General features: G+C 41.7%; 1 protein-coding gene across 4 annotated transcripts in view; it reads left to right on the top strand.

Moving 5' to 3' along the window:
- Positions 1-24,040, top strand: part of SPG11 (SPG11 vesicle trafficking associated, spatacsin) — a 251,910-nt gene that overhangs the window by 54,755 nt on the left and 173,115 nt on the right. For 3 of the 4 annotated variants that reach the window (XM_078772351.1, XM_078772350.1, XM_078772348.1), the window contains exons 11-16: positions 1,635-1,811; positions 2,033-2,104; positions 2,224-2,354; positions 15,463-15,638; positions 18,064-18,262; positions 19,649-19,837. In XM_078772351.1, coding sequence (XP_078628477.1) covers positions 1,635-1,811; positions 2,033-2,104; positions 2,224-2,354; positions 15,463-15,638; positions 18,064-18,262; positions 19,649-19,837 — 944 coding nt within the window. Of the gene's footprint in view, positions 1-1,634; positions 1,812-2,032; positions 2,105-2,223; positions 2,355-15,462; positions 15,639-18,063; positions 18,267-19,648; positions 19,838-24,040 lie in introns of all 4 variants that reach the window. The other variant, XM_078772349.1, reaches the window with a different exon arrangement.

The following is a 24,040-nucleotide window of genomic DNA, read 5'->3' as shown; positions in this document are numbered from 1 at the left end:
TTGAGTGACTGAACTTCTTCGCTGGGATTGTTAAGAAAGTTGTTAAGAAAGTAAATGGGATGCATTGCCAGATGCTCCTTTCCGAGAGATATCGTGAGAATTTGTCAGGATTGAAAGACATATTCCAAGTGTTTATCACCCTTGTGATTTTGTCAAGGTTTGAAGGGAGAGAAGAGGTTACTGTCTGTCTGAAGGATGAGGGATGTCATGGCAGTGGGTGGAGTCGTCATCAAGGAGTTAAGAGGATTTTGGAGAGTTAAAGAGATCTTTGATACTGATTATAACATTGCCTTGGAGCACTACAGCCTTGACAGGGAGAGGAGAAGAAAGTTTTCTGTTAAGAGCCGCACGGCTCCGAGAGTCGAGGACGTCATTAACCCAAGAGTGGAGTTGGCATTGGATACCGGAGGCAGTGTTTGGAGAGCAAGGCAGGAAGCCAGACTGTATTAAAGCTCGAGATATGTCTGGAGGGATATGTTTTTGAAATGAATATATGCTCATATTATTTTTTTTTTTGGTTAATCACACAATGTGAATTGAACATCTTGAACGAATTTTTTTGAAAATTCCAATCAAATCATGCAGTAGCGCTGGCATTTTCTCTCAAAGCTGAAGGCTGATGAACAAGTGTGTGGTCAACACAAAATTGAAAAGGAAAATGAAAACATGGTAAAAATGTTCTTGCATAATGTTGTTGTTTTTTAATGGGGGGAAAAAATAAAAAAATCAATTGAAATTGTATTGCTGCTATATAACCACCTTTAGAGGCCATTTTTCCCCGCAAAGCGGGGGTTGGCCTTTTTCGGGAACCGTGGTTGTTGTTGTTTTTCGGTCCCCTATTTGAAGCAATGTTTTACGGCCGGATGCCCTTCCTGACGCCAACCCTTTTTGCCGCCTTTAACGACAAACAGGGAATTACCAGTGAACTGGTACTCAATTAGCCGACCTCGGAAGGATGACAGGCTGAGTCAACCCCCCTGGCGTTAATTCAGCGATCGACCGGGATTCGAACCCAGGATCCTTGGATCCTAAGCCGGCACCCTAGCCGCTAGCCCAACACCATGTGTAAAGATATTTCTTCCATAAGAATTGGTGACTTTTTTGTTGGGATCCTGTGGAAGTTAAGATATTGATTTGTAGGGCTGACAGGATGGCGTAGAGGTATGTACACTGAACTCAAAGCTGCCTCGCCTGGGTTTTAATCCCGACACGGCTATAAACTGTCATCCTTGTGTTTCACAGACAGGGTGATTTATCAATGTGTGTACTGTCCCTCAGATAGATGTTGAATGGGCATCCCATCTGCCAACATTCATTGGTGCACGTTAAAGATCCCATGTTGTCCTTCACGTAGAGTATTCGAGCTATCGCAGTTTACCATGGCCAAATTAAAAATTCCTGCCCCAACCAGCAGAGGGCATTGTATCAGCGGCATAGCCGTACCCTCAGCCGTTGCTGATACCCCGCAACCTTGTGGTGCATATGAACGAAGAAGAAATTATTCTTAAAATAAATTCATCACGAGTAATTTGTTTGGAATGGATAAATAATATTCATTCTTTTTTTTTTGGTTTTGCCCCCCAAATGCAATTCCTAATGCCTCATTTTGCAACTGTTCCATGCCTACCCTGCAGGATGTGGTGAAGAATGCAATTATTTGTGGGTGCATTCCAGCAGCTCAAGCATGGCTAAAATCACGGCAGGACAACTGTGGCAACCTAAAATGCCTGAAGTGTCTCGGAGTCAACCTGGTGGACACCGCACTGCAGCAGAGAGATATGGAGACCACATGTACACTCATTGGCAACTTGGTAATTATCCAGCGGGTTAGCTTTGTCAACGTTTAAAAAAAACTATTCTTTTATGAACCACACGGGCTTTGGCCGATCATGATAAGAACTATGGTTTTGATGAGACTCAGATTTATTGAGATGTAAACCAAATAAGGCAACCTGGTTTTATTTTTATTTTGTTCAGTGTTGATTTAATTTCACTTTTACTTCTAGTGCATTGTCAAACTTTCCTATTGCAGGGATTTGAAGTTTCAGATCATTTGCGCAAAGTATGCTTTCACACGGAAGATAATGATTTGCGTGATTTTCTGGTGAGTTGTATTTTACTCTACCTTTGGTGGAGTACTTTCATAATGTCTCAGACAAGCTACCCTTGATGAATCAAAATGAACTTTGCTAGCCCCCTCCCATTCTCCACCATCTGGAACAGCTGGAGAAAAATGAAGACATAGGTTTCCTTAATCGTGAGGAGCAGGAAATGGCAAGATTTGTACAGCGTGTCGAGAGCCTGTACAATCTGACTTGCCATACAGTACAGCCAAAAACGTCGCCAAACATCAGGTTTGTAAGAGAGGCGATGATTTATTGTATTAATGCTTTGTCATATTTAGCATGCTAAGGCCAAAAAATATATATTTCTGGTCTCTGGTCAGACCAAAGTTCCAGAATTGATGCGGTGATGCGGTTTTTTTTTCTTTTCTTTTTTTGAAAAGCATGGATTGCACATATAGAGGTGTTTTTTGTGTCCTCATGCCTTGCTGTCCTCCTCATCTGCTGTGGCGCCGTCCAGAGAGAAATTAAAGACAGCCAATGGGACTTGTAGGCCTTTTTTTTTGTAAATAATGAACACAAGCTTGTTATTTTAAAATGTATTTATTCTGAAAATCATTAAGTTCTTCAAGCATATTATAGACTGCCATTTCGTTCTCGAGATCGCCTCGCCGTACCGTTAAACATTCCAAAGCGTCCATCGCGTCAACACTGCGCATTCGCAAGTGGTCTAACAGGCCGATGGTCTCCCACGATCTCTTCTCCCAGTCCACCAGATTATCACAGACACTTACAACTTCATGTCAAACGAGATAGGATCCAGGCCTAACTAACGAGACCACCCGCAACTCTCTAGGCCTTCTGGTTGCTTCACACGAACCTGACAAAGAACGTCTTCGTTTCAATAAATGACAATATCCAGCCGATAGAGGCCTTGCATCACGTGAGCATCGTCCATGGCAACCGGTTCCGGCCGCCATCTTGGGTGGCATAAACAACATGGCGGGAAAGCTGTCGTTTGATCAGACGGACCTGTCAGTTTACGCCCGTAGCTTGCCCGTTGAGGCGTTTTCGCGGTATTGCGAGAAACGGAGGCTGTGTCATCTGCCTGTGGACCCGTGTGGACCCACAAGTACGCCACACACACTCCATAGTACACACACACTCCACACGTACGCCACAGGTACGCCACACACACTCCCCAGTCCACACGTACGCCACAGGTACGCCACACACACTCCACAAGTACACCACACGTACGCCACAAGTACGCCACACATATGCCACACATACGCCACAGGTACGCCACACACACTCCCCAGTCCACACACACTCCACACGTACGCCACAGGTACGCCACACACACACCCCACAAGTACGCCACAAGTACGCCACAAGTACGCCACACGTACGCCACAAGTACGCCACACACACTCCACACGTACGCCAAACACACTCCACAAGTACGCCACACACACTCCACAAGTACGCCACACACACTCCACACGTACGCCACACACACTCCACACACACTGCACAAGTACGCCACACACACTGCACAAGTACGCCACACACACTGCACAAGTACGCCACGCACACTCCACAAGTACGCCACACGTATGCCACACACACTCCACATGTACGTAACCAAATGCCTAATCTTGCTTTTCGCTTCGCGAGCGAAGGTAACAACCTCATGAGCCATATTCTCACCTGAGAGCTGCAGTCAAGGCAGCTATGAATCCATTTTAGCGTTGTGTTGTCCGGAAAACGGTAGAATGACAAGCCCGATCCCTTATGAAATCGGGCTGTACATCCGACAGCACAACAACTCTTTACCATCGTGTAGGGGGCAATTTATATGTGAGACGAGTTTCAAATTGCCGCCATTACATATGGTCACAGAAGCAATGTTTTGCCACCCAAGCGGTCACGTGACTAAGAGGATAACGTCACATGCAACTTCCCTATTGGATTCATGACGTCACGGCACACAAAACTACTCATATCTTTGGAACGGCTGGTTGGATTTGGACAAACTAAACGCACTTTTGTAGGGGAGAACCGTGCGCGAACGCCGATACCAAATCTGAAAAAAGGAATTGTTGACGCGCAGGGTCAAAATCGATGCGCGCGCTGACCAGAACCCGGAAATATATTTTTCTCGGCCTAATGGAATGTTTTTGTGTTTCAAAAGTTTGTTTCTCATTGCTTCTTACCTCTATCCACCACAAACCGCTTCTTGTCTGCCTCCCACGAACCCACATCCCCATGCATGTCCGCTGTATTTTATTATTTCCTTTGAAACCTGTGTTTTTATGTTTCATTATGTTTTTTAGCATTATGTTTTTAATTGTCCGTCTGGCTATCTGACCGTCGTTCCCCCGTGATAGATTTTCATTAACGAGATAACTTAAGAATGGCTGAAGGGATCCAAGGCAAACTTGGTGCAAGTATGTATAATGATGCAAATATGAACTGATGAGATTATGGGGTATAGAGATCAAAGGTCAGAGGTAAAAATTAAGTTACCGAGCTAACTTCGAAACCAGTGATGGCATTTTGACCAAACTTGGTGTAATTATATATTACTAGGGCATGCCCGTACGTGGGTGCCCGTTCCTTGCCAAAAAAAAAAAATAACGCTACCCGTACGCTCTACCCCGCCCGTACGCCCGTACGCCCGTAAACAAAAAAAACAACGCTCTTCGCTTCCGCCCTTCGCTCTGACTGAATTGGGAGAAATAATGCGCATAAGAAATCGAGAAATTATTATTTTCTCCGGAAGAAATCGAATTACGAACCGTAATGGCGCACGCGCTCGGCTCGGTTCGCTCTCACATCGGCCACGCCTACGCAATAACGCGTTCTGTGATTGGCTGCCGGAAGTGCAGTCTTCACTGTCCGGAAGGTCGCAAATCGCAGTTACGATGAATCGCAAATTAGTTTTAATTAGTTTTAAAACATAGTTTAACGGCAACATAGTTTTCCAACGTGAAATAAATGAATACGCTCTCAAATGTGCCGTCCGAGGCAGAGTCTGTTCGCCACGTTCGGCACACGTGATAGCTCGCTGCTCTCTGATTGGTTGAATCGTTTTTTGGACATAGCTCGGTAACTACTTGTCCGATTAATATGAAACCTTGAAAAGGCACATCCTCGGGTCCCCAGCAATATACCTGGCAAGTTTAAAGTATATCGGACCCGTGGTTGTCGAGAAACAGCGGTCACAGACATACATACATACATACATACATACATACATACATACACACAGAGATTACTGGAATTATAGATAGATGATAACATTAACTGATAAGATTTTGACTTCAAAGGTCAGAGGTCATGTCAGGTAAAAATGTGATAATTTGAGAACAGCAGAAGGGATTGAAATCATGAAATCAAACTTGGTACAAGTATCTAAATAATATTATCCGTAGGTGATTGTCGGTGAGTCTGTCTGTGAGTCTGTTCGGGGGAGAGGGGGGTGGGGTGCTATCCCTGGTCTGGGAGGGGCTTCAAAAACAAATATCCACCATGTTGTTTACTAGCATTGCTTTGAGGCCTCTTTTGTTAGGCCACGACGTGTGGTGGACATCACGACGTGTCTTGCTCTCTCTCACAGTTTTATTTACACTCTAGTTCGATATCTCATTTCATTTTTCACAGTCGCTAACATGGTTTTAGGCTCGGTTTAAAAAAAAAAACGGGAAGGAAATTCAATTAAAGTTACCGTTTATAGAACGAAATGCATTTTCGAAGGCCTGTAACATAAAGTCCATCGAGACTCTCTCACGTCTTTATCTCGACTCTAATTCACCATCTGATTTCATTTTTCACAGTCGCTAACATGGTTTTAAACTCGGTTGCAAAAAACGGGAAGGAGATTTATTGAAAGGTAATGCACAGGCAGGAAATAGCCGATATCGACACTGTTTATCATACACCGCCCAAATAACAGACGAGAAATATTCGATGAAAGTTAACGTTTATCCAACAAAATGCATTTTTAATGAGAAGACCTGTATATTGTAAACTAATTATGGAATACAATATTTATTAATAACGTTTGGTTTTAATCTATTTTTACTTTGTAAAGTGAAACGTTTTCGATACATTCAAGTTTAAAAATGAAGTCACCCGTGACTGAAGTGCATTTTAAGACTGAATCAACACATCTTTGATCATAAATTATTTTTTGAAGAAACAAAGGTACATTTTGATTACAACTCGAGCAAAGGAAACCAGGCAATGCCTGTTTCATTCGGCGCGCCCAAAGAAGATGCGTTTCATTTCTAGAGGAAATAAAATCGTGAAATGTTTCATAAATTTTTTTTTGGGGTTTTCGCATGAGTTTTTAAGGCTGAATCAATCGTGTTTATATCCAGGATCATTAAAGAAACTCCATTTCACGTGTGCATGGATATATAATTCACATATGTAAAATAAAGAAATAAACACAGACAGGAAATTAAATAAAATAAATAAACAGACAAAAGGTATTTTTTCGTTCTTATTTTATAAGCTATGTGCACGTACACTTTAAATAAGTTTATTTGAAATCTTTAATTTTAATAATGTCATTTTGTATGCTGTAACGAAAAGAGTAACTTTGGTTTTTGTGGGACAGAAAGGTGCAATGTATTGTTCTTATACACCGTCCAAAAGACTTTTTTCCCAGGGACTTTTCCATTTGAGCTGTATCGTCGGAATGTTTCATTCCTTAGACGTACAGTAGTCACAATAAAAAGTTGCAATTAGGTACTCTGCACGTGGGGAGAATGGCGGAGCATCGTTTATGTGTCGCCACTCGCGTTTGTAAATGCCATCTCTAAAATGAATAAAACAATGAGGGAACAGAACGAGACCACCAATTAACGTTAACACAGACGGATGCTGAGCAACAAAGACATTGGAAGGTATGTGTGCTCAGCAAACATATACAAGAGCAGCTGTAATGAATCCGGATGAAGTATTGGATAATATTGTTGAAGATCAACATTGCGGTGCGAGTCCGATGATGTCACCATGCGTCGTGTACTGTTCTGCGAAATATTTTACAAATGAATGAACAGGACAAGGGGACGGATTTACACTGTTGCTCCAAGAGAAAAGTTAAATTACCTCTAATATTTGCCATACCTGCTCGATTGGAACAACTGCTGGAGTGAGGAGGGGGAGAGGAGACTGTGGGGGGGCGGGGGGGGGAGGGGAAGGGGAAAGTGGACTGGGGGTGGGGGGAATAGGACTGGGGTGGGGGCAGAGGAGACTGGTTGAGGAGGGAGAGGAGTGAAGAGGAGTTGTAGAGGAGAGAGGAGTAAAGTGACCCCCACTCTCCCCAGTGTGTGTGACCCACTCTCCCCCATGTGTGTGACCCACTCTCCCCCGTGTGTGTGACTCACTCTCCCCCGTGTGTGTGACCCACTCTCCCCCGTGTGTGTGACCCACTCTCCCCCGGATAGGATGGGGGTGGGGAGGGAGAGGATTTGAGCTCTTGAAGTCACATTTTGCATGAGATATAATTGCAAATTTCAAACTGTATTTCCCATGTGCACGCAAATGCATTCACGTGTTATCAGAAGTAAATAAATTGTGTAGATTACATCATTTGTGGATCTGTTAAATGGCCAGTAACCACGTCCATGCCAGTGGGATTCTCACGGGTGACCCCACTAGTGTATAATGATGTAATACTCTGTGCAGAGGCATATCGGTTGACATCACGACGTCAAAGTGTGCCATTCTAGTTTGATTGTAATTTTGTTTTTTACAAATACATTCTGCTGCATCTATTTGCAGCCATCTCCCCACACACCCCAACGTTCCTTCAACTTTCCTCCCTTCACTTATTTGTCTTCTTCACTTTCCCTCTCAGTACCTATTTGGAATTAAATTAATTTGGTATGTAATTTAAAAAAGGATAGAGCACAGCCAAACAACAATACTTTGGCAATCATTGTGAAGGTTTGATGAGCTGAGTAGCCTCCTCCTCCGTTGACGTTACTTATAAGTGAACTCCTCTTATTTCTTATTTGCCCCTTACCTTACCCTGATAACTCATGAAGTATGAATCCAGAATTAATGGCATTCCTGAAATTTGATTATTTTGTGATGGATTTTTAATAAACACAGTACTCCAGTCAAGATAAAATATATGCCATTGATGAACATAATGCTGCCATATATGGTATCAAAAGTGTGACTCACATTGCATTTGTGCGTCATATCCAATTAACAATCTTTGTGAATGGCTATGTGGTTAAGTGGGTAAATAGCCCTTTGAGCTGTGACCACATACTGATGTTGAATTGAACAATTCTCCTCTTCCCCCTTCAAATTATTATGTTGGCCTCATCATCTAATCAAAAAGGTGAGGTAGAATATTGAAATGACCATCCAACCAACAATTTCCTTCCTATGACTGTCACATGCTATAAGATGCGTGATACAATTTCAGCTCAGCTGACAAATTTAGGAGAAAATATAATTTGAAGATGGCTACTAAAATGCCATACCTCAGCAATGCCATCGAGTCAACTGATTTCTGAATATTTACAGCAATAAAGGTTTGCCATTCTTCTATTGCTCTCACTTTCTCACCAATATAACCTATTTCTTTATGAATTACCTCCACCACCAGAGGTGGATGGAGGTTATGTTTTCACCCCTGTCTGTCCGTTTGTCTGTCTGTCTGTGAACAAAATATCTCAAAAAGTTGTGGACGGATTCGGACGAAATTTGGCAGAGATGTAGCATATGTGACAAGGATGAAATGATTCGATCTTGGTGAAGATCCGGAGTCGGATCCAGCTACTAGAATTTTAAAAGTGATTCTTCACCATTGGGAGATAGAGCCAAAAACGATACATAGCAGGATATCTCAAAAAGTTGTGGACGGATTTGGACAAAACTTGGTGGACCGGTTGGGTGTCTGACAAGGACGATTCGATTCGATTTTGGTGAAGATCTGAATGTGGATTCGGATAAGAGAATTATTTAATTTTTAAGTGATTCTTCACCATTGGGTGATTTGGCCAAAAATGAAACATAGCAGGATATTTCAAAAAGTTATGGATGGATTTGGACGAAACTTGTTGGACAGTTTGTGTGTGTGACAAGGAAGAAACGATTCAGGATACAACTCGTATAATTTTTCTAGTGATTCTTCACCATTGAGTGATATGGCCAACCAGGTGGAGGTATGCTCTCTACTGAGTGCCGTTCTAGTTAAAAAATACATTTGCATCACTTGATTAATATATTATTGACAACATTCCCTTTCCACAAGTACCATTATTGTATCCAGACCCAAATTGCCTGAAAGGTGCTCGGTGTCGACCACAATGTGAGCACTCGTAACTGGGGGTGCAGGCAGTTACGCCCTTCGCTGGAAGCCATGAGCCATTTGCCTTTTAGACGACAATCTGATAACGCCATAGTATTGTATTTATTTAGCTTGGTTTCCAAGATCCTTGTATCCATTTCCTTCATGCTGCCTTTTGTCAGTTGGATTTGAAGCCGTAACCTCTTGGATGCCGATGAATCAATGTCCTCACTGCTCAGCCACCATCAGATCCACTTCCCCTGTATTTATCCTTCGAGGTACAATTTAAGAAGTGAACACTGAATGGAGCACAATTCTTTTTAAAAAGAACAATCGCACTTTGAGCATAAATATTGTCATGCACTTGGGAGTCATGACCATCCACAGGGCATGGCCAGAGGTGACTACTTACTATACTAGCGGGGTCACCCGTGGGAATCCCACGGGCATGGATGTGTGTGACATTTCGACATATTGAGTTATATGCTGCACATTCATTTTTACAAAATGGTTACTGGCAAGTCATCAGATCCAGAAATGGTGTGAATTTAGTTATTTCACATAATATGTGACCCCTCACTCCTCTCCACCTGACACTCTCCTGTCTCCACCTGACACTCTCCTGTCTCCACCTGACACTCTCCTCTCTCCACCTAGCACTCCTCTCCTCTCCAAACCCTCACATCCCTCTCCTTTCCAATCCCTCACCTCTCCAATCCCTCACACTCCTCTCCTCTCCAATCCTTCACACGCCTCTCCAATCGCGCCTCACACTCCTCTCCAATCGCGCCTCACACTCCTCTCCAATCGCGCCTCACACTCCTCTCCAATCGTGCCTCACACTCCTCTCCAATCGTGCCTCACACTCCCCTCCAATCACTCCTCTCCAATCGTGCCTCACACTCCTCTCCAATCACGCCTCACACTCCTCTCCAATCGTGCCTCACACTCCTCTCCAATCGCGCCTCACACTCCTCTCCAATCGCGCCTCACTCGCCTCTCCAATCGGCTTTCCCCGTCTCGTTTCTCTCCTTTTTCTCCCGTCTCGTTCTTTTTCTTGCTCCAAATCGGCCCGTCGGAATCGGAAATCGGCCCGTCTCGCCCGTCGGAATCGGAAATCGGCCCGTCTTGCTTTTGTGCTTGTGCGTAAATAAATTGTGTTCATGACACCATTTCTGGTGTTGGGCTAGCGGCTAGGGTGCCGGCTTAGGATCCTGGGTTCGAATCTCGGTCGATCGCCGAATTAATGCCAGGGGGGTTGACTCAGCCTGTCATCCTTCCGAGGTCGGCTAATTGAGTACCAGTTCACTGGTAATTCCCTGTTTGTCGTTGAAGGCGGCAAAAAGGGTTGGCGTCAGGAAGGGCATCCGGCCGTAAAACATTGCTTCAAAAAGGGGACAAAAAAACAACAACTACCACGGTCCCCGAAAAGGCCAACCCCCGCTTTGCGGGGAAAAATGGCCTCTAAACGGTGGTTTTTACACCATTTCTGGATCTGATGACTTGCCAGTAACCATTTTGTAAAAATGAATGTGCAGCATCTAACTCAATATGTCGAAATGTCACACACATCCATGCCCGTGGGATTCCCACGGGTGACCCCGCAAGTTTGCATTGACGTTCGTCGATGGACTCGTTCGCCCGTCTCATTCGTTTTCTTGCTGCATCCTGTTCAAGTCTGCGTTCTTCATCGATCGTCTCATTCATTTTGGAAATAGAAGTTTCCACGCAGCGCATGAATTGTCACGATCCTCAAGAGGAATTTGTCTCGTAATCATCAAATGATAAATGGCAAGTAAATTATATTGTGGAAAATTAAAGATTTCAAATAAACCTATTTAAAGTGTATTCGCACATAACTAATTTTAAAAAACGAAGAAATATCTCTCGGTAATTTCCTGAAACATATTTCACTTCCGGCTAATAATGTTGAATTAAATAAAAACGAAGAAATATATGTCGGCATCATTGTTGACGTTTTTGTGACGACTGTCATCAAACGAAAAAGTAATATATCTTAACGGAAAAGCAAAAGCGAATTTTTAATATATATCGACACGTTGCCGTCGGTGTCATGTTGGGCGGTGTATGATACACCATGACGCGATTTTTAAAAATATATCTCTGCATTTTCCCGCGTGTGTGGAATGTTCTCAATTATTGCTGACACCGAGTCCAAAACCATCGATAAAAATGAAATCATATGGTGAGTTAGATTGGAGATAAAGGCGTGAGAGAGACTCAATGGCCTTGAAGTTGAAGTTACAGGCGTTTGAGAATTCATTTCGTTCTATAAACGGCAACTTTCATTGGATTTCCTTCCCGTTTTTTTTCAACCGAGTCGAAAACTATGTTAGCGACTGTGAAAAATGAAATGATATATCGAATTTTTAATATGTATCGACACGTTGCCGTCGGTGTCATGTTAGGCGGTGTATGATACACCATGACGCGATTTTAAAAAATATATCTGCATTTTCCCGCGTGTGTGGAATGTTCTCAATTATTGCTGACACCGACTCTAAAACCATCGATAAAAATGAAATCATATGGTGAGTTAGATTGGAGATAAAGGCGTTAGAGAGACTCAATGGCCTTGAAGTTACAGGCATTTGAGAATTCATTTCGTTCTATAAACGGCAACTTTCATCGGATTTTCTTCTCGTTTTTTTTCAACCGAGTCTAAAACTATGTTAGCGACTGTGAAAAATGAAATGATATATCGAATTTAAAATAGATATCGACACATTGCCGTCGGTGTCATGTTGGGCGGTGTATGATACACCATGACGCGATTTTAAAAAATATATCTCTGCATTTTCCCGCGTGTGTGGAATGTTTGTGGAAAATTAAAGATTTCAAATAAACCTATTTAAAGTGTATGCGCACATAACTAATAAAAAAAACGAAGAAATATCTCTCGGTAATTTCCTGAAACATATTTTACTTCCGGCTAATATGTTGAATGAAATAAAAACGAAGAAATATATGTCGGCATCATTGTTGACGTTTTTGTGACGACTATCATCAAACGAAATAGTAATATATCATAACGGAAAAGCAAAAGCGAATTTTTAATATATATCGACACATTGCCGGCGGTGTCATGTTGGGCGGTGTATGATACACCATGACGCGATTTTAAAAAATATATCTCTGCATTTTCCCGCGTGTGTGGATTGTTCTCAATTATTGCTGACACCGAGTCTAAAAGTAAAACCATCGATAAAAATGAAATCATATGGTGAGTTAGATTGGAGATAAAGGCGTGAGAGAGACTCAATGGCCTTGAAGTTACAGGCCTTTGAGAATTCATTTCGTTCTATAAACGGCAACTTTCATCGGATTTTCTTCCCGTTTTTTTTCAACCGAGTCTAAAACTATGTTGGCGACTGTGAAAAATGAAATGATTTATCGAATTTGATTTGAAATAAAACTGGGGGAGAGCAAGACACCACGGGCCTACAAAACAGGACTCAAAGCTATGCGAGTTAATAAAATGGTGGATATTTGTTTATAGCCACTCCCAGAATGGGTGGAGCTATGGGTGGAGCTACTCTGCAAACCGAGTAAGCCACACCCCGGACAGACACCCAACAGATAGACAGACAGACAGACAGAATCATCTACGGCTATTATAATATAGATACCTCAAAGACGGGAACACCCAAATTGTGGGACCATTTGAAAACCTTGATACCAAACATTTAAGAAAGGGACGATTAACAAAATACTACCTAGACAGGGTTTATGCTGGCAATGAGAGGAGCAGGTGAGGGGTGGGAGTGGGGTGGAGGGGGGGGGGGGGGAGGGGGGTTCGGGTGGTTGGGGGGAGAGAGGGGATAGTCGTTATTTAACAATTAGCACTGCGATCTCACTCTGTTGTTTCACTACTCATCTTATCTTTGACCAAACCTGATCTTAGTTGTCGTTGACCACAGCGCTTCTTTCATTTGAACTCGGGGAGTATTTAAACAGCACCAGAAACCAGATGTTTCAGTCAGAACTGCGCATATGCCAAACTCTCAAATGATAGTTTTGGTGGTTTAATGCACAAAGGAAGCATGAATGCTGATTCTCACAATGGAGGCATTTTTTAAAGATGGAGAGAGCAACAATAAATTCTTGCAAGATTGAGTTGGCATAGTACCATGAATAAATTGCGAGGGTTATTAGCAACTCTTATCAAGGGGCAATAAATGGACTGGGTCAGAGCTTACAATAGCTTATGTTGTCGGCAGGCAACCAAGTATTGAGATATTCATAAAGGATATGTCCACTTTATAACGGGGCATCACCAGGGCGGTGATGCTACTTTTTCATTTTTACAACTACACATGCTAAAATTTTTATGACATATTAAGAATAATCACTCGTCTCCAAGATGTAAAATCTCATTTGCAGCAATAACATAATCAACAACCTCTGTCTACCTATGGTGGCGGAGGTAATAACTAGAACGACACTCGTTGGAGAGCATAATCTGGACTCGAGTGCTCATTCCGAACAAATATACCATTCCGAACAAAAACACGCTACTATTATGGCCCACTGCTATTATGGCCCATATACCCATATCATCCATGCATCCTATTATGTTGCATACCTTGCAATTACCCATAACCTTGTTGATTATTAATTGATTATTAGGATATTCAATGACCATTTTTTGCCCATTAAGGCTAAATTGAGTCAATGAAGATTGATATGAATTTTTTTTTTAAACTATATATTCCCCATGGTGAGGCTAAACAATCATACGTATAAAGTTTCGCATTGGTTTGTTAAGCGCTTATGGAGAAGATTTTTTTTTTTACGTTTGCATCTTCAATCCAATATGGCTACCTTACCACATGACCGATGTCATAAATTTCATTCTTCACGTGCATCGGGTCATAAATCAAATGTATGAAGTTTCAGATTTTTTGGATAAGGATTTTCATTCAACCAATTATGGCTGGAATACCACTTCCCCGATGATGCCATTATTATCATGCTATATACCCCGTGGGGAATTGAAGACACATGGCAAATTTCAATTTTTCTTGTTGAGCGGTTTTGGAGAAGAAAATGTCCAATTTTTTTCCTTGAATCCAATATGGCTGCCAGATTATGTGATATATGATGTAAAAAATTTCAAACTATATTCTCCATGAAAAATCAAGTCGACCATATACTGTATTTGAAGTTTTGCATCGATTGATTAAGCGGTTCAAGAAAGGAATTTTTCTTAGGTTTTCGTTAAAATCATTATAACTACCGAACGAACCACGTGACCGATGACATTTGTTATCACCCTTGTATCACCATGGGTAGTCGATGATATACTTAGTTCTAGATCCATTGGTTCAGCAGTTTTGAGAGTGATTTTAAAGGTTTTAGCTTAAATCCAACACGGTTGTCAACTATGACGTTGAAAATTTCAAACTACTGTATATTCCCCATGGCTCGATCATATGTATGAAGTTTAATATCGATCATATGTATGAAGTTTAATATCGATCATATGAATGAAGTTTAATATAGATCTGTTAAGCGGTTTTGGAGAGGGTTTTTAAAAGGTTTTAAAAATATTTACAATCCAATATGGCTGCCCGACCACTTCACTGATGATGTCATCATTGTCACAATATATAGGCCATAGGGTGTTTATGACATATGCCAAGTTTCAATCTTTTATGTTCAGCGTTTTTGAAGATGTCGAAATTTTTTCCTTTAATCAAATATGGCTGCCATAGCATGTTACCTATTGTGTCAGAGTTATCAATAAAATATTTCCATGGGGAGTCCTTGTTATGTTTAAAGTTTCGCATTGATCATACAAGCGGTTGCAGAGAAAAATAATTAAAGCAAAAATAATATAGACAAAGACAGACAGACAGACAGACAAACAGGGATGTTACAATAATCTCGCAACCTCTTCGGTGCGAGACTAATAACTGCTGCTCTATCAGCAAAACCACTACCATACAATAAAGGAAACATCCCAATTTCTAACAACATACTTTATTTTGGTATTCATAAATGAGTTGTTACTTAAGGTTTTTTTTTGCTACAATGCTCTCCTCATTGCAGGTTCGGTAAATATAAAGAAGACTGTAGAGAGCCCTCTGTGCAGTGTCCTTTAGGCACTTTGTTGCACTCCCCATGCACATTGGATCATGAGGCTGAACCCATGAGATTTTCATGGATGCTGGGCTTGGATGAAGATGCGCGACAGAAAATATTGCTGGACAGTGGTCGACTGAATGGTATGTTACTTATTCGGTGTGTAATGTGAAAGTGTCTCTACCTTGATTGATTAATTTAGATGGCAAAGCATGATGCATCCCAGAACATATGATGCCTGCATTTTTTTTTTTTCCCCTTCCATAATTGTTATTCTAACAACTTGAGAAACGTCCAATAAGTTTATGTGAAATGCAAACGCTCTGAGCCTCGCAGCAAAAAGCACCATCACCTCCAGAATGGCCGGGGCAGGGCAACAGAGTGGGAGGGGCAGGTATGCATGGAGGTTTGTACCATCCCAATGAGGAACAAAATGTAACATCACTCAAAATGCAATTTGAGCGTTTTTGACATCACGGAAAAATTTGTTTCCATTTCTGCTAATTCTAGCAAGTAAAGGGCCTTGCTTTGTGGTATCAATCATTTTGTATGCTTGGCAGTATGTTTTCCTGAGATTTGCATGCTTAACCTGAAGGTATTGCATTGCTTAAATGTATTGAGAAGGAATTATGAAGCAAAATTTGACAGATAAATCAATGGTCTGTGTAATTTTATTTTGATAAATAATATTGGCGTCCATCTGTTCACATAATTTCTGGATGCAAGACAAAGTTTGGCGATTGCTTTGTGCATTTAAATTTAAAGGCTGCTGATAGAAGTAGCCTTCCACCACAACATTACTCGCTTTCCTCATGACAATCCTGATCTCTCTCCTCCCTTCTTCTTTCATCCTCCATTATTATCCTAACAACCTGTAATTGAAATGTAAGTTTATCATTTTTTTTTTTCATTAAAACTCACAAACAGTTAAAATGTTTAGACTTTTTAAAAAGCACGAATGCGCCTTTATAACTTCATGCAAATTATCCTCCTTGCATGTCATGTAGGGATATTTAAGCCTCGCACCATAGGATAGGGGAAGGCTTATACCTGTTGTAGGGGGTTTTTCCCCCTTCCTTTTTTTTCCCTCCCTTTGTCTGAGCTGTATCTTGGAGCTGGCTGGGACTTTCAGGATGAAATTTTACATCAGTAAGGGAATAAAAAGTAAACCTGGTTGACATAATTTTTTACCTTTACCTAATTTTAAGGACATGACCTAATTATGTATTTTTACATTTTTTACTGTAACTCGACTAAGGTATGTCCGATTGGAATGAATTTGCCCTCTAGATAGCCGAGAACAAGGCGAATTTATGCTAAATTTACATCATACCCCTCCGCATTAAGGTCAAGGTCAAATGGTGATCTGAAAAAAACAAAAAACCGTTTTCTGTCATTGCTCAATTTTGCCAATGTGGAATCTCAGAATGCTTGACCTTTCAAGATGTTTTTGCATCATCATCGTGGATCTGGACTGAAGTTGTGCACCTGATATTTGATTAGTGTCCTTGACCTACTTTTTTCAGATTTTGACCCAATTAACAAAAAAACACCTTTTTCATCATAAATTGAATCATTTTTCTCGATTTTCACAATGTTGAGTTTTATGGATGGATTTTAGATGGGGACACATTTTTTAAATTCACAATCTATTCCTAAATGTTGAAGATAAAGGTCATGTGGTCTGATTAAAAAAAAAAAAATCACAGATGTCTAGTTTAACCTGTCATGATAACATTTTAGAAACAAGCACCTTGCATTTGGTGTTTTCCACCCATAATTTTACCTTTTGTTCCTTTGTGGTTATCAGCATGATGATGGAGTTAGGCAGAAGAATGAGGAAAGCTGGGTAGCAATCTGCTCTTTTGATCCTTGAATCATTGAGTGAGGTGTGTAGAGTGACGTTTAATATTCTTGTGGCATTTTTCCTGAATTTTATTTTATTTGTAAGTGTTTACTTTAATAATATGTTCATTCTGCTACTAAAGAAGTTATCTTATTTCTTGTAAAAATCCTCTTGTGTTGCGTTGCATATGTACTAAATGCAGAAAGTCTATATTCCCTGCTTCCCATTCACCACTGTCTACCTCCTTCCTAGTTCAGGTGTTTGTGTGAATTACTGATATCTGGTTACAATTGACCATTGAGTGCGGTAGGGTAACTGATTCATAAGAGAAGCTGGCATCATAGGTAGCATTTTGAATTGCATTTTATTATTTTAGCATTAGCTTGCTTTAAAGCATAATATTGTGTTATCAGATATAACAAAAAAGTGAACATCTGAAGACTTGGTCGACATTATTACACCAGCTCAATGTCGAAGGAGTTGTTAAATCCTTTTGCGTAACCGATATAAATGTATGCGGCCACCCATTTTGTTTCCTAAAATCCACTTTGATTGTGAATCCGTGTGTTTGTTTGTGGATGTTTCATCATGCCTCTTCCTTTTGTGTGCCATCTACATTTTGAGTCCATATTTACATGCGTCGATATACAAATGCTGCATTTACAAGTATACCCATAAATTGTGTGCTCAATGATACATCTCAATGCAATGTTATTTCATAGACTACCACACTTTTTCTGCGGGCACTCTGTGGTACTACCTGACGAGCCACCACAAACAGGAAGATGTGCATGCTTGGTTGGAGACTTGGTTGTCTGGAAGGGAGTCACAGCATTGGCCTGTATTGTCTACTGAGATCGTGGCCACCAACACCCATTGCTGCAGTTTCTTTCGTGAAGAAATTCTTGACCATATGGCAAGGCATGTTGATTGTCATTAACCTTGTGATGTTGGCCTCGTGTTTGGAAACCATTTGAGTGGATGTTTGTTCAATTCAGCCCTAACTTTTGAATGGGTTACATTCCTGAACTTTTAAATAAGTCAAATTGTTCGTAACTAAAAAATTGCCTCCCCCATTCCGTTTCCCCTCCTACCCCTCTTACCCCCCCCCCCCCCGAAGAATGTGCGACAGGACGTCCAATTTAACGTCCATCCAAAGGATGGCACACACACGAATAACATAAAATGAAAACAAAATTCGCGCACATAGAGTAAAAAAAAAAGGAAGAGATTTTTTATCTTTTATTCCCGTGACAGTTAAATGGCACTAATTGTATCGGGAACGAACGACAACATGCTGCACTGTGCTTATGTCAGGAGGATTGAAGAGGTAGGATTAACGAGTGTATTTGTGTTAATATTTGAAGGCTAAATGAAACCTATCGCTCCACCCTGACAAGAACAGGGATTTTAATCATTTCCACCCGTTCTGGAAGGAATTCGCTGCTTATTCTTTACTATGGTCTCAATCGTTGATCAATTGATGTCCAAAGATCGATGATAACCTCAGGTGTTGATAATTTAATACATATAACTGCATTTATTTTAATGGGACTTCCTTTGTAAGTACGGGTGTTCATATGTCGGGAGGGAGTTTGTAAGTCGGGGGCTGCTTGTACATGGACGGAACGCAGTCTTTCATTATATACTGCATCTACAATTTATACAACTTCCTCATTACAACCTTTACTTTCCCCAACCTGAGTCGGTGATTAAAGAGATCTTATTTTTAGGAATTTTTTTTTTTTTTTTTGTATACAAGATCGAGGCTCGTGAAAGAGCTAAACATGGCTTTTAGGAATCTATCATGGGAGGATGGCCGAGAGTTATGCACACTTGCCTCGAAACTGGCTAGCCTGGGTCTGCATCTCGGCCCAGCTACAAACTGTGTTTCACAGGCAGGATGATTCATCAATGTATGCGCTGTCCCTTGGATGGACATTAAATGGGTGTTCCATCGGCTGGCATTCGCTGGTGGATGTTAAAGATCCCACGGTGTCCTTCACGAAGAGTAGTCGAACTATCCTCGGCACCATGGACAAATTCCAAATTATTGTCCTAACCTTTGTCAAACGTTAGGCCTGGCCAGCCGGTTCGTGAAAGACTTGGGCCAAGTAATTGTGGCTAATAAAGAAGAAGATATTTCTCGGAATCGGATAATTTTATAGGAATACAGCTGCGAACTGGTGTTAACAGACTTATGGTGATCCAAATACTGTATTTGACAAAATATGAAAAATACCTTCATTATTATTCCAGTAATAGTGTTTAGTTGCAAGAGTAATGCATTTTTCTTCTACTTCACAGGAAGGGCTGTTTTTTGCCATCGGAGGTTGCAGATATGTACAGTCTGGTGAAAAGGCTGGCTTGGACACTGGGCTTCACACCAGAGCTATCTAAAGTCCAAAATATCAATGAATTCCATGGCCGCTTTGTGCGATTTTGCCTGGAGATTGATTTCCCCCACATCTTGAGCTTGTACCTTAATCATTACAGGTGTGAGGGGTGAAAGGGAAGTTGGAATCGTGACTGGATTGTCTGCATAATGTAAGCTAGTTGAAGTGTTAATTTGATGCCTATGCACATAAAAAATCCATAATCCATAATTCATAATTATCCATAAATCCATAAAATAAAATCCATAAAATAAAATCCATAAAAATCCATCATTGGAGAAGATTGTTATTGGGACCGCAAGGCTAACCCCCGCTCTAGCAGGGAAAATGGCCTTAAAATGCCTGTTGTTTGTTGTTGTTGTACATAAAAAATCGACCTTTATGATGTTTTTGAGATGTGCTTTCCTTTTTTTGTGGAAGTAATGGGAAATTGTATGGTAAAAGTGGTTGCAGTATCTCTCCTCTTTGAGGATGGGCAGTGAATATGAGGCAGTTGTCTGCATAATTCAAAATAGAGTATGTATCTGCTTATTACTTCAAAATAGAGTATGTGTTATATTTCCAACTGAATTGGGTAACATTTAACGTGATGGAGTCGGTGTAATTGTGTAAATTCTCCTTTTATCACTTATCCTTTTTGTACACCACCCCTCCGACAAGGTCGGAGACGGGGTACATTGAAATGAGCTCCGGCCGACCCACTGATCGATCATCTGTCCATGTACTTTTGTGTACGCGATATTTCAAAAACCGTTTAACATTTAGATTTCATATTGCAGATATCTATTCCTCATGACATTATCTGAACCTGATGAGTAATGACCTTTTTGTAATGTAAGCATTTGGCTCCTGCTGGTATTGAACGTGGATAAGGTATGAGGAAGTGGAATGATTATATTTGGTGGAATGAGCAAAATATTTACATAGAAGAAAACAGCTAAGGGATTGTGACTATGTTGCTGTTGTGTATACTATTGATGGGGTAAAGGAGTTACTGTCGCTCAGCTCAACTATTTGAGGTGATGTAAGGAAGTGTTTGAATAAGAAATTCTATATCTCTCTCTCTCTTTCTCCCTCTCTCTCTCCCTCTCTCTCCCTCTCTCTCCCTCTTTCTATCCCTCCATCCTGCTCTCATTTTCTCTCCTTTTTTTTTTTTAAAAACTCTCCCTCTCTCTCTCCCTCTCTTTTTTGGGGGAGGAATGTGTGGGTGTGGTGGGGGAAGGGGGGGAGGGAGGCAGGAGAGGATGCATGGGGTTCACAATGTGGATACAAAAGGAAACTCCATGGAGGACTGGAAATTTTGAAGGAGGAGGGATTGGGGTGTTTGAATGAGAGCAGAAAAGATCATGGTTTTGGATTTGGGATTTTTTAATTTTTTTATTTTTTTGTATACATAATCGAGGCTCGTGAAAGAGCTAACATTTATCACACAAACAAATCAGACAAACAAACAAAGTATATAAAAAGGGGAGTGGTAGACAAGATGGGGAGAGAAGGGGAAGCACATAAACACAACATTTGAGAGCAGGGACATCGGGAATGCGTGAGAGTGAGAGGGCTTGGGGGGAGGCGGCGTGGGAATGGGGGGGGGGGGGGGGGGGGGGTGGGAGAAGTATAAACCCAAGGACTTCCAACAAAGAAGTTGGTATTTCAAAAAAGTGGATTTGGGGTGAAATTAGCGGGGGTAGAAAAGATCAAGGCTTTGGATGGGGGAAGAGAAGAGATGGTGGTGAACAGCTGTTTTAAAGATCTGGAGGGAGGAGTGGGATTGAAGAGAGTGAGGGAGTTTGTTTCAGAGGCGGGAGAAAAGAGGAATGAAGGAGTGAAGGTGAGCAGAGAGTCTTGATTTTGGCAGTTTAACCATAAGAGGGTTGCAGGCAGATCTTGTGCGACCTGTCGGAATATTTGGGGGACAGAGCCCAGAGAGAGCTGGAGGAGCAAGGCCGGAGAGGAGTCTGTAGAAGACGGAAAGACCACCAACCTGCCTGCGGTGAGTGAGTGAAAGGCCCTCGGAGTTAGCTTCATCACGGGAGATTCCAATGATTCTGAACGCTTTGGTTTCAACAGCGTAAAGACGAGCTAGGTGTGAGGCAGGAGCACCAGCCCAGAGGGGAGAGCAGTATTCCATTGAGCTGTGGATGAAAGCCTTGTATGTGGTGAGGAGCTCAGGTGTGCCAAGGAAGGACTGCGCACGACGTAGGATGCCCAGTCGGCGACTGGCTTTGGAGGCCAGATTTGAAATGTGGTTTTCCCAGGAAAGATCATGGCAGATAGTGAGACCCAAACGCTTGAGTGACTGAAGTTCCTCAAGAGGATCGTTAAGAATGTGGATAGGAGGGTTTGCCAGATAGTCTTTTCAGAGAGAGATAGTGAGAGGTTGAAATTTGTCAGGATTGAAAGACATATTCCAAGTGCTTGACCTGCTTGTAATTTTTTCAATGTCTCAAGAGAAGGGTTGGCGACAGGAAGCGACAAAAAGGGTTGGCAGCAGGAAGGGCATCCGGCCGTAAAACATTGCTTCAAAAAGGGGACCAAAAAACAACAACAACCACGGTCCCCAAAAAAGGCCAACCCCCGCTTGGGGGGAAAAATGGCCTCTAAAGGTGGTTTTTTCTCAAGAGATGGTATAGGTTGCAGCCTGCCTGTCTGAGCAATGAGGTATGGAGCGGCAGAGTGTGGAGTCATCAGCAAAGTGATAGAGACGATTTTCCAGAGAGTCGGAGAGATTATTGATCAAGACCAGAAAAAGCACAGGGCCCAGAATACTGCTTTGGGGAACTCCAGCCTGAACAGGAAGGGGGGATGGGAGAAATCCATTCAGGGCCACATGTAGACTATGACCAGAGCGGAAGTCCGTAAGCCACGTGTGGAGATTTCCATGGATACCATAGGAGGAGAGTTTGGTGAGCAGAGCCGGGTGCCAGACCATATTGAAGGCACGTCAAGGGAGACAGCTATGATTTGCTGTTTGGCATTGAGGACCTCCATCCATTGTTGAGACAGCAGAAGCAGCATGTCGAGAGTAAAATGACCTGGTGTAAAACCAAATTGATGATCAGAGATCAAGCCATTGGAGAAGAGGAAGGATTTGATGGATTCCGTGACATTGCTGATAATTTGAGCAGGCTGGTTGGTCTGTAGTTGCAAGGATCTGTTTTCACACCTTTTTGTGTAAAGCGGTAATGTTGGCTGATTTCCAAGCTGATGTCAGATGACCTTGAGCAAAAGAGAGGGTGAAGAGAACAGAGAGAGGGTGTGAAAGAGCGGCAGAGCAGGATTTTAGGACCCGTGGGCTGATGCTGTCTGTGTCCTTTTCTCCTGACAAGGTGGAGAAGTTTCTGTCAAACCTCGACTCTGATTCTGCAACTGGACCAGAGTCCAGGAGCAGCTGGGTATGACTGGGTAAGGTGGGTACAGAGAGAGATGGGTTTGGGACCCAAGATTTTGAGGCAAACACAGAGTTGAGGCATTCAGCTTTTTCACGTGTTGAGTCAGCTGTGTAGCAAAGCAGTCAGCTGTTCTTTGCACAAGGTGTTCTTTTTTGACAATAGTAAGTGTGATTCCTTCAATGTCTATTTGGAAGATGTATGACACATGTGAAGTACATGTGACAAGACAGTCTTTTGTTTCTAGCAAGTTGAAGCAGCAGATGTGATAGGTTGTTGTTGAAGTTGAGTGCTCAACTTTTCCTGTGCTCAACTTGGCCGACCTGTTTTTTGGATGGAATTAATAAAACGTTGTTAAAGTGTGCTAATCATGGGAGGTTCACATATTTTGATGCGTTAACTTTTGGATATTAACTGTTTGAGTGCTGCTGGCCATGATCGTGGCCTCAAGGAAAGTGCTGTTGGCCACGATCATGGCCCGCATCATTGCTCAACAATCTGTTTTGCTTGTTCCTATTTAAGTGTTTGTTTCTATGGTTGCCTTATAAACAATACAGACGTTTTATTCAGTTTGCCTGAAAATATACCACATTTTCATATTGCATGTTGGAAAAATTCAGCACTGAAACAGTTAACCCTTAATTTGCTCTTTTGCTCCGATGAAGAGTTAATGTCCAAACCATCTCGTTGTTTTCCATGACGATTTTTTAAATTGAAATTCGCCCTAAAAAGGCTGAGCCACAAAATGTAAAGGCCTACAAAGAAAAAGAAGAGGAAAAACTGGCAAAACTTTCACCTAGTCCTGAAACAGGGAAACCTCTTCACATGACCACTGTGCAGGAGGGGGTAACTAGGACAGGCAGAAAATAAATTTTCCTACCCCCATTGTTGTTTTTTAAGAGACACCATTTCTGTAC

The sequence above is a fragment of the Myxine glutinosa genome, chromosome 2 (genome assembly GCF_964187855.1).
Source record: "Myxine glutinosa chromosome 2, kmMyxGlut1.1, whole genome shotgun sequence".
In the NCBI taxonomy this organism is placed as follows: Eukaryota; Metazoa; Chordata; class Myxini; order Myxiniformes; family Myxinidae; genus Myxine; species Myxine glutinosa.
This window is presented reverse-complemented; position numbering and strand designations above follow the sequence as displayed.